The following is a 12,018-nucleotide window of genomic DNA, read 5'->3' on the forward strand; positions in this document are numbered from 1 at the left end:
TAACTAGTTTCATGGGTATCCCAAACTCTATCAGAATATTGTACAATACTTCCCTCCTAACTGAATCATAGGCTTTCTTGAAGTCTATGAATAGCTGATGTACTGTCTCATCGTACTCCCATTTTTTCTCCAATATCTGATGAATGCAAGAGATCTGATCTGTAGTTGATCTGTTACGTTGAAACCCACACTGATGATCCCTAATGATTTAATCTATATATGGACTTAACCTTGACAGAAGAATATTGGACAAAATTTTGTATGAAGTTGATAGCAGTGATATCCCCCGATAATTACTACAGTCAGTTTTATCACTCTTCTTGTGAACTGGTACAATAATAGACTCCTTCCACTGATCAGGCAGTTTTTCCTTATGCCAAACAGAATTAATTAGATTGTGGATCTTGGAACGTAGTATTTCACTTCCTGCCAGAATTTCATAACTACCTAGCGATTTATACCGTTTCAATTTTGCAATAGCAGTTTCAACCTCCAAAGGTCTAAGATCAGGTACTAATGGCTCAGCTGTATGGATTTCTGTCTGCCTAACATCACTGACCCTATGTACATTCAATAACTGAGAGAAGTAGTTCCTCCACCTGTTCAAAATGTTGTGGGAATCTGCAAGCAGATCACCATTCTCACCCTTCACTAAGTTACTGCTAGGCTGGTAACCCCTCTTAAAGTCATTTATTCCTCTATACAAGTCTCTAATGTTCTTGTTCTTACAGTTCATTGCAAGNCATCAATTTTGTCTTTCAGATATTCCCTCTTTTTGTTCCTGAAATGCCTGCTGGTTTCACATCTTATATTGTTCAGATTATCCCCATTTATTTTGCTTGGATCCTGTAACCATTGCAATTTGACTCATTTTCTTTGGTGTAGTAATTTTAAGCATCCTTCATCGAACCATGACTTATGCTTCTTCAGTGCATAATAACCTAGACTCTCTTTGGCAGACTTTTTATATTCTCTCTAATAGTTTCCCAAGCTTTATTAACATCCACCTCAGTTTCCAAGTTTTCCAAAGCCACGGACCTATTTGAGATTTCAACACAATACTGCTCTTTACCCTCTACCTCATTTAATTTCTTGAGATTGAACCTCTCCATATGAATTCTGTGTGTTGTTTGTTTGCTCACTGCCAGTGTTTCCCTAACCCTTGCCACCACCAGGTAGTGGTCAGTATCACAATCTGCTGCCCTGAATGATTGGACATCAAGTATGCTTGAGTGCCATATCCTCTATCAAAACACGGTCTATGTGATTGTTTATCTTTCCATCAGGAGATGTCCAAGTAAATTTATGGATGTTACGATGTGGGAACATTGTACTTTTGACAGTAAGATTTTTTTATGTGACAAAGTTTACTATGCTAACTCCATTATCATTGCTAATTTCGTGCAAACTCTCATTCCCAATCATTGGTTTGAAAATGTCTTCCCTCCCTACTTTGGTATTGAAATCTAACAAAATTTTCATAGGGTACTTCGGGAATTTATCAAATACATGTTCTAGGTCTTCATAGAATCTATCCTTTATATCATCAATTTTATCTTCTGTTGGGGCGTGAACATTCATTTGGGAATATAAAATACAACAGTAATTTCAGAACATTTACAGAATTTCTTGAGCATCTCAGTAACTGTTGACTCTTCAAAAATGATTCTGTTCCATGCATATGTACGATTTTTGTGACAGTAGGATACTTGTCATATGAAGCCATTTTGGAGTAAATTTTGCAATTGCAGCTCTGAGAGTTAACACATATCAAAATTTATATTTCAGTTTGAATGACGTACGCAAAAAGCTTGATACGCTGGGCAGGCTTCAAGTGGTGCTGGATATTCTCCTTCTGGCTGAATCTCAAATTAAGTTTTCTGTGGGCAGCTTGCAATCCCTAGCGGCTTTCAGTTTGAACAATATTGAGACACAGGTAAGAGAGAACTGTACTGCCTTGAGGTATGAAGTTTATTGGCATTGAAGAGTCACATTACAGTCTTCTATGTTATGACACTATGAAGTCTGATGGGTGAGTACCAACAATTGGAGGAACGTTGGTGCCCCCACCACATGGCATGGTATCATGACCACAATATAGATCTTGCTTTGCTGTCTTTCAGAAATAGGATTTGTCTGTGTGTGTGTGTGTTTGGTTGTCAGTATGCTCACAGAGGAGAATAACCAGTTATTTATAGCCTCTTCTTTAGGTCCAAGTTATTTCTATTGACTACATGTTGAGGGAATCTTAAGGTTATATTTGTCATCACGGTGTAAAATTAGTGGTGTGGTGTGCTGTAAGTGTGTGGCAAATTATTCACTTCAGAAGTTCTGAAGGTGTCACAGAATTCGTTTATGTGTTGTGAGATATTCTTGAATGCAGGAGGGGATCACTTGAAGCAGTTCTTATAAACTGTGATAATATTTGTAGGATTTGAGGTTCTCACAGTAGTGGTTCTGAAGAGTACTGGCTTCTGGGAAATAATGGCATGTGTTACATCCCACAAGATAGTGCAATTTAAGATGATCTTGTGTCTCTTTACAATAATCAGCATTGATGTTTTGTTTAAGGGGAGCAAGTCATTGTCACATACAGGGAAACACCTTACGCTGTTCCCTGTACAATCATGCAGCAATCTTTTGCCACTCAGAGTATTGCGAGCAGGTCATTTCTGTCTCTAGAGGTCACTAATTCTCTAACTTTGCAACTGTTATTATCTGTTTCTAGGTTGGGTCATTCTCACAACTGTTGGAACTAGGCCACATAAGATTCCAAGCACCGGTTGACACCAGGGAAATAAAGAGCCTTCTCCCAAGGTGAGACATGAAGCACAGAGGTAGCTATGTGTGCCGCCTGCTTTAGTATTAACTTTGCCCACAGTGTAAAAAGTAAAGCTATCCCTGTACCAGCCCGTGAAAGCCCATAGGGTTGTGAGATGTTGAGGGGTCCTACATTATCAAGACAATCGGCTCAAAGATGGCGGTAAGATTGTCAGCCTTACGCTCCGACCTCGCTTTACTCCCCAGAAAATTATTTAATTAATTCCTGGTACTCATTTCTGTTAGAGGCTGAGTCAACCCCAGGGCCATAGTGCGGCTAGAAGGATTAGGTTAATTGAAAAAAATCCAATCACCTCATCGGGATTTGAACCCGTGACCTTCCGGCTTGTAGCATAGCCCCTCAACCAACTACACTACCGTGTTCCCCCTGCCCACAGTGTATTTATGTTTTAATAGTTGTCACTGTAAACAGCGATTGTTTCCCCAAGTGATATTAACTGATTGATCTTTGTAATTGAGTTGCAATCTGCCTCCTTTGAGGTAGGAACTGAATGTTAAATATTGTCACATGTGAGGGGTTAGCATGACTAATAATAGTGGGTTCTGGATTTGATGATTGTGTTTATTGGGACTCCTTTACAATTACAGTCAGTTGTAAGAGCTCATATTGAACTCCTTCTGAACGACGTCTGTCTGACAAATCTCTATGAAGAATCTCTGACTAATCTTAGACTGATCTGAATCTCTCAAATTCATGAATGTACTTCCTTTTATAACTGCCAGAGAACTGAACAGAGATCACGGCCTCCAAGGGTTACATTGCTGTTCTTTATCGATACACTGTCTTGGAAACCCTGTGTTAATTCTGAAGCAATGGTTTGGTTTCTCAATGTTTACAACTTTCAGTTTTCTTATCCATGGAAATTGTTTTGTTGTCATGAAAACGTGCTTACCAAAATGTTGGCTACTAAGCAACCAAGGTCCTACTGTTGACTGCGTTGCTTTGAGAATATGTTTACTGAAGTGTTGCCTAGCAAATGGTCATATAATGGCACAGTATGTATATGAGCTTCAAGCCTCAAAATGTTATTTCTTTCATGTGATTTCAGGAAGAAACATGACCTTGAAAGGATACATTCTTGTTTAACTCTTGTGTGTGCTTGTTAGCTTTGAATGTACTGACAAATTTCCATTAAACTCTTCATATCAATGGACCTCTCCCTGATTTCACATTTTTGTAAATTTTATTTTCATTAATTCCAGTACACTCACAAACTTCTGAAGTGATAAAGATGCTCTTGTGTTGAAATATCATGCAGGAAAACATCATGATTACCATGTGCAGTGTATTTGGTTTTGGATATAACTAGTGAATCATTTGCAGCTGTTTGTATTAAATTTGATGCTGCAAGGTATTTTCAGCTTTTAACAATGGTGACTGTCTTTGGGTTGTGACCCCATGAATTCTAGTCAGTAGCTACCATGTTTTGGGTAACATGATGTATCAATCTTCAAGGTGAACATGAGCAGAGTGGAGTGTGTGGCCAGGCTGTGTAGGCAGGTGACATGAATGGTGAATATTGACAACCATGGGAGGGGGGAATGGAGGTAAAGCCCTGTCCAGTTGGATTTATGAAACAGTAGCTGCCCTTACAATAATCGGAGGGCTGACGTGGATAGTGGTTCTTCAAAACTGACAATAACTCAGGAATCGTGAGCTGTTGCTGTAACATAAGTATCTTTTATGCAGTGAATGTTGTGAACATAAGTTGTAGTTTGGGTGGTTTTCTGGCTTCTTGTACATTTCCATTGTATGTGGACATCCAGGCCTCTCCATCTGTATCTTCTCAGATCTCCTCCCCCTCCTCAGTTTCTTCCCATGTTCCTCCTTCTGTGTGACATCTTGCCTAATCTCTTGTTCCCATCTCAATTTCAATTCTTCTCATGGCCATTTTCTTTTAGGTTGATTTGTTTATTCATTCTTAAAACATGTTCATACCACTCTGACTGGAGAGATAACTGTGAAGCATCAAATTAACATAGCACCTCGTTTCTGAAGATATTGTGACATGTAGTATGACTGTGTTCATAGATGGGGTTTGGATTGGTAATTGGATTGACCACTTACAGGTCGTAACTACAAATAACTGTAACTCTATCACTGATTTGCACACTTCACAGCGCTCTAGAGCACACAGTCTAGTGTTCTCAGTCTGTTACTAGATGTTTCCTGGTAATGTCTCCTAACAATGGCTAGTTCTGTCTAAATAGAGGCCCCCTTTCAACTGAACTATTCTTGCTTCAGTTGACCTTATAACCTCTTTGCACTGAGAGAGTAGAAAAGCCCATTTCCAAAAGTACCTCTGTTATTGCATGGTGATTCGTTGCTGTGGGAACTTGTTTACTGAGCCGTTGTCTCGAAATGGCTTAGGTGTATTTGCTTATCTCACAGCTGTTGCATAGTAAGGGCTCTGCATGCTACATTATTATTGCCAGCCTGTGCTACACAGTGTTATGGTGTCCAGGATTCTTTGCTCTCGGTTGAAATTTATGTATTAGCATGAATGCCACCTAAAGCCCACCTTATTTTCATACATGAGATTTAATGTTCTCATATAGATGAATATTTATTAAGACTTCAGCCTTCTGATACATGATACCAGTATTTTGGGAGACAGATTCCAGTATGTGCTCCTCCTGAAGTTGCAGGCAGCAGGATTCTCCGAAATACTGGAAGTTCCTGTCAAAGTACATGGCATCACATCCAAGAAGACTTATAATCTTAATTCATTCACTTAATTAAGGATTTATAAGTGTAATTTTGTGAAGATCTTGAAGGATACAAATGAAGTAAATGAGCTGGTCCTATGTTGTCAGGAAGTATTCCAGTTCATGCATGCAGTTCACTTCGGAAAGAGAAAATTACAAAATATGCACCATTCTACACTGCAGTGCACTACCTGCTTTCCCATTTTTGTCACCAGACATCTCAGGTAAGTGTTCACAACAGTGCAGTTAATTTCAATGTAGTCAGAAATTAATTATATATTTTTACAATTCTGTGTCAATATATCTTGTTTTGTGATTGAATCTGTCATTATTTACCAGCATGATGTCACCATATACCAAGTAGTGATAATTCCAAAAATTTGTGGGATTAATGGTCATTGCTTGCAGGAAGTACTCTATTCTTGTTGCATCCTTCTTTGTGTCATGCCATCCCCCTAACTTTATCATTGTTCACTGTTGAGTATTCATTCCCAATTGTCGCAAGAACTGACAGCAGTACGTACTGCACTGTGTGGTGAGCCTGTCACTGAGGCTGATGAAAGCTGTATTGTGATAGTTGATGGTTCACTCACATCATGCCAGGACCAGATGTCATCATATGCTGATATAGACAAACAGCAGTGACAAACAAACATAAAGTAAACTGGGAATTAAATTAACCCCTACAATAATTTTAACCAGTCTGCATGGAGACTGTATTGTAGAAGCATTAGTGTGACTTTGTTGTCTTATATGCATGGGTTGGAAGATGCAAATAAAAGTGATTGTCTGCACTGATGTGGGCAAGCAAAAATAACCAATGATGCCTTGGGGGCTGAAGGAACCAACATATATGGGGGGATGTGATCAGTGATCTTGAGGGAAAGTGGTTGCTGTTTGCAAAATGTAAGTCCAAAGATTTTAGTACACAACTGTCCCAAGTCAGTATACACTTCCTGCATGGCAGCTTGCACTTCCATGTACAATCCAAGATTGCCATTATAAACTGTTCTTATGGTGAATGGTGAAGTGTAAGTACTTTTCTCAGATACTTCCAGTATGGTAGCTTGCACTCCCTTATGCCACCCAAGGTTGCACTTGCAAAAGACATACTGGTATTTCTTCTCAGTGTTTGATGGATGCTACTCTGTACACTGTGACATCATGCACATGTGACATAATCCTCTTGGATGGATAGACAAATCAGCTTTGGATCAGGGACCAGGATTTGCTTGAGACAGTCCCTTAATAATCTGTTGAATGCAAGTTGTCTCTCTAGGGGAGGTTCACATAATTGTATAAGTAGAATTGGTCTATCATGACTGACTACGACTATAGATCACAATCAGTCAAACTGCTTTGGTGTTTGTTTCTCATAACAGAACTAATATATGTTAACCTTTAAACGCCGGACTTCGAAATAGTGGTAAGCTTGAGCTGGCCGGAGTTTATTTAAATGTCCGCTGCTGGTGCGCGTTTAAATGCCCGTTGCTACGCTGCGTTTAAATGTCCGTTCCTGTTATGCGCTTAATCAATTTTAAGCGTTGTGTTTAAAAATGCTCTATCTAGCTCAATTTTTATGATAAATGGATGGAAATAACTTTGTTTATTTCAGAAAAGAACATAGTGTCGCATATTATAAAGGAAGATTTGAAATTTTTAATACAAAGTGTTGTACTCTATTTTCAATTTTTTGTGTTTTAATTTTGATGCGTACTGCAAAAATGGTTTCCCAGTTCTTCACAGAGTTGTTCTGCATTATAACTTCATTTCTGTTTGTAACACTTGACAAATTTTAGCAGTCTCTGGTGTCATAAAACAGATGGAAGCAATAAAATCATTTGGTCTTCTGCTAGCGCTGCTTACACCCTTCGGATTTTCGAATACTTGACTGAAGGTCAGAAGAATGAAAGAATGGCTATTCAAGAGAAAGCTATAGGGGTCCCCTCTTCAGTGCTAAGATGTTCCGTTAGGGCTGCAAAAGCTTATTGCCCCTTCTATTTGAATGAACAGACAGCTGCATCGTGGCTGAGATACAGAGCGTGATCTCTTTTGTGTGCGTTCGTAGTGAAATCGAATACTGTAGTTTCATTTGAACCTATATATACATCAAGAAGGTAACAACAAAAAAGGTATGTACATCGAATTTTACACTATATTTTTAACATACCTATCTGCAGAATCTGCAACAAAATTACTGGATTGTGGATAAGTTTTGGCATAACTCATACGTATATTTTTATTTGCTGTTGTTCAGTAAGGTATTATTTTAATTCCTCTATTAGGGTTTTACTTAAGTCGGTCTGGTAATTACTACATTTAAAAATAAATATTCAGGACTGTGCATGCGCTTCTACTAGCGGCGTGTGCGCGCGCTTCCACTAGCGGAGTTTAAATGCCTGACTGGCCACAACTGGGTACTTTGGCCACGACGACCTTACTCATGACTGGCACAAACTGGGCACTTCGGCACTTAAAGATTAATAACAAGGATAACATCAGTAAGGTTCTAGAAGTGTTCACAAAACTGCCTGGTAAGGATGAGCTCCTCTGTGTATAAAGAAAGACTGTCATTTGGGCTGGTTACCTCAGTCCAGAAATGAGCATGAAGGTAACTGTTCATAATGGCTTCACCAAACACATGGCTCTGTCTGATCACACACAGAACTCTTATATTATGCAGCCTTATCATAAAGAAATGACTTCTTCTGCATGTTATCCATATCATCAGTAATAATAAAATTACAATTCACATGTCCTGAAGAAATTAATTACACCCTCTGATGCAAGTTGTCTGTTTGCACACTAGTAAAGTGAACTAAAGAAATTTAATCTGGCAGACAAGATGGTGACTGCACGCACCTGGAGTATTCTGTTGCAATAGGAAACCATCCCCAAGAAAAATTCCATAGTCCATAATTCCTACCCCAGTGGCTGTTAGCACTGAAATCTTTGACAAATTAATCCAAAATTTATAACTTTAAAGTACCTTTTCATGCAAAAAGCCAGGAAAACGGGATCTGCTTATGCCATTCTTTTCAAAGCTGAGTCACTTTTCAGCATCATGTCCTATTGTTTCTCCATAATGCTCAGTCCAACACCAGATGTTAATGATTCTGTATTGTCTGCTTGCTCAGGGCCCAAGTCTTCTTCAAGGCATGTTGACCCTGTGCACAGTGACTTCATCACTGGTGATGCCACCTACTGCCATGCTGAAATAAGGCTGATCCCTGTCCACAGTTCACCTGGTGATAAGCAGGCTTGCTTGGTTGGTTCAGCAGAAGGGGCAGATATCCCCTTCCCCCCCTCTCACAATCAGATACTAAACATACACCCTTCTTCACTACTTTCAACATTGTTACGACACATGTTCGTACATTCACATCTCTCTCCCCATCATTAGGATCTGGCAGAGATAAAGAGAGACACTCCCTGAAATGTCAATTGTTTCTGACCAGCTGACATGGCTGATAGCCAGAGATCATATTAAGCTTAGCCAACATCAGAGCTTCAGATCTTGCATACTTTCACACCTCCTATAATATAAAATCTTTTGAGTGCTGTTTACCTAAACTGTTTTAATATGAAGGAGATGGAGAAAGAAGGGGGAGAGGAAGGATGATGGGGTGCTCAGATAGAAGGAAATACATGAAAGGAAGACAAATTGGATGAACCATCACAAAGAGCTCCCAAGCAATTTTTATCTTATGAACCAATAGGAAGACATGATCCAGGAAGGCCAAGAAGAAGATGGCGTGATATTTGAGGATAGAATGGGCTAACAAGCTCATCCCTTGAAAAAGCAGATGATGATGATGGTGACAGTGATGCTAATGGAAGGGATATGGTAGAAAGGAGGAAAGCAGATGAATGCACAGATGGGATAAAGGAACGAAAGAAGAGCATGAGGGTTGAAGATAATGTAAAGATTTATTTCCAGTATTCTAAGAAAACCGTGACCAGATGATAGGATTTTATAGTTATTAGATATTAATATATACAACAGATGAAGGAACTTTCCATTGCATCTGGGATTGGTGTCAATATAAATCTGTTTTTTTACCCCTCCTTGACTTTGGTAATCCCTGTTCCCACATAATTTTACATATCCCTAATGACATTAAGTAATAATGTTATTTTATATGTATATAGAGGTAACAGGCCATGAAGGCCCATATGGTTGTGAGACATTGAGGCTCCCTTATTTTCTAGACAATCAGCTCACAGATGGCAGTGAGGTTGTCAGCCTTACGCACCGTTCGCCAGGAAGATTCCTGGTACTCATTTCTGTTAGAGGCTGAGTCGACCTCCCGGCCGTAGTGTGGCTGGATGGATTAGGTCAATTGAAAAATCTACCTCATTGGGACTTGAACCTGTGACCTTCCAGCTTGTAGCATAGTGCCTCAACCAACTACACTCCCACGTTCCCCATATATATTAGTTTGTTTAAAGAATCTGCCAATAATTCAGACCATATAGCATTTAATAATTGGAAGATTGTGAATAATGGGTTGAGAAGATTGTGGAAGGAAGTGGTATTGGCCTAATTTAAGGTACTGTCCTGCTTTTTTATGGAGATGTTGAGGAAAATCATGAAGAACCTAAGGATATGTGAGATTTGAGGCTGTCATGTGCAGTGACTGAAAAATACCACCTTCTTGGGTGAAATACTATGATGACATCGCATGCCACAAGATGGTACCTTCTCAGTCAGAATACAAGGTGTGTCCAAAAAGTCATGAAATATATATATATATTTTTTAAATTTATTGATATCGGTACAAAGAGTTAATATTCTTCAAAGTACTGTCCATGAGCATCTACACATTTTTTCCACCGACTCTCCCATGCCCGGTACGCCCCCTCAAAGGCCTCGACTGGAACCTCATTTAAAGCTGTTGTCACGGCCGCTTGGATAGCCTGAATGCTTTCAAAACGGCGTCCTTTGAGTGCAGTCTTGATCCTCGGGAACAAAAAGAAGTCGGCCGGAGCTAGGTCGGGGCTGTAGGGTGGCTGCGGCAGCGTTGCCACGTGGTGCTTCGCCAGGAACTCACGGACGAGCAGAGACGTGTGGCTGGGTGCATTGTCATGATGCAGCCGCCAGTTAGCGGTGATGTCTTTTCGCACACGGATGACCCTTTTCCTTAATCTTTCTAGAACATCCACGTAGTAGGGAGCGTTGACAGTCTGTCCTTGGGGTAAAAACTCTTTGTGGACCACACCCTTGGCATCGAAAAAGACAATGAGCATTGTTTTCACTTTGGATTTGCTCATCTTCACCTTCTTCGGTTTCGGGGAAGCCGAGGTGTGCCATTCAGCACTCTGGCGCTTCGTTTCTGGGTCGTACTCAAATGTCCACGTTTCATCACCAGTAATAACACAGTCTAAATAATGAGGTTCAATTTCCACACGTTCCTTCAATTCACTAGCGATCAACACTCGATTAGCCTTTTCCTCGTCCATCAACAATTTGGGGACCAGCTTGGCGCACACCTTTCGCATGTTCAATTCGTCCATAACGATGTGAGGCACAACGGTTTTTGGAATGTTCAGAGTGTCGGCTAACAACCGGACAGTCATTTGATGGTCAGTATTCAACAAATCATGCACACGAGTCACATTTTCATCGGTTTGGCTTGTTGATGGTCGTCCAGAGTGGGGGTCATCTTCCACTCCTTCCTGGCCCTCCTTAAACTTCTTCACCCACCTTGTAACTTGCACATATGATAGAGCAGACTCCCCGTAGGCTTGCTTAAGCAGTTTGTGAGTTTCGGCAGCTTTTTTGTTGAGCTTTATGCAGAACTTGACCGCCCAACGTTGTTCGAAAGTATCCGCCATCGTGCGCAGTGACATGGTCACAAAACACATGTACACTAAATCAGCGATACTGACGCCTTCGATGCTCGAGCAGACTGATTTTGGGCGCGCTGTGAAGCTAAAGGCCTCCCCCCCTAACCCAACCGGTTCCAGCACGCTCCAACCAGTAGGAGCGCGGGAAAGAAATATATTTCATGACTTTTGGGACACACCTTGTAGTTGATGTCCTGGCCAAGATCCAAACTGTACACCTAAATAAGGTCCAAAATGTCACCACTTTAGCAGACTTGTTTGGTAACAGTGTGATAATAGGAAACATCTTGTACATTTGTGTTTGATTTGTTTCTTAACAGATTCCCAGTTGAGTGATATAAGTGGTCTTGAAGAGGATCTTCATTGCAGTCAGCTGACTTGCCTCAGCAACAAACTGTTTTAATTACAGCAGCCAAGATGGAAGTTACAGAAATGTCACAGTTAATTATTAGTGATGCTTTCTGCAGGTGAGACTTGCAGCACTGACGATGTGGTTCACAGCTGTTGGTAAATTTAGTTTTCTTTCATCATTACTGTGGCTTCAGTAGCAGTCAGCTCCTTTGTACATGCATTAACCGTAACCTACTCCCTTTCAGAAGGTTTCTGACATCATAATTT

At 40.2% G+C, this 12,018-nt stretch overlaps 1 protein-coding gene across 1 annotated transcript in view; it reads left to right on the plus strand.

The window, feature by feature from the left end:
• LOC111873028 (protein zwilch homolog) overlaps positions 1–11,822 on the plus strand; it is a 20,263-nt gene extending 8,441 nt beyond the window's left edge. The window contains exons 5-8 of the mRNA XM_033754973.1: positions 1,789–1,936; positions 2,729–2,817; positions 5,659–5,774; positions 11,721–11,822. Of these exons, the coding sequence (XP_033610864.1) occupies positions 1,789–1,936; positions 2,729–2,817; positions 5,659–5,774; positions 11,721–11,803 (436 nt within the window). The 3' untranslated portion in view covers positions 11,804–11,822. The remainder of the gene's footprint in view (positions 1–1,788; positions 1,937–2,728; positions 2,818–5,658; positions 5,775–11,720) is intronic.
• The last annotated feature ends 196 nt before the right edge of the window (positions 11,823–12,018 follow it).

This window comes from Cryptotermes secundus, unplaced genomic scaffold, assembly GCF_002891405.2.
Source record: "Cryptotermes secundus unplaced genomic scaffold, Csec_1.0 scaffold1175, whole genome shotgun sequence".
Lineage (NCBI taxonomy): Eukaryota > Metazoa > Arthropoda > Insecta > Blattodea > Kalotermitidae > Cryptotermes > Cryptotermes secundus.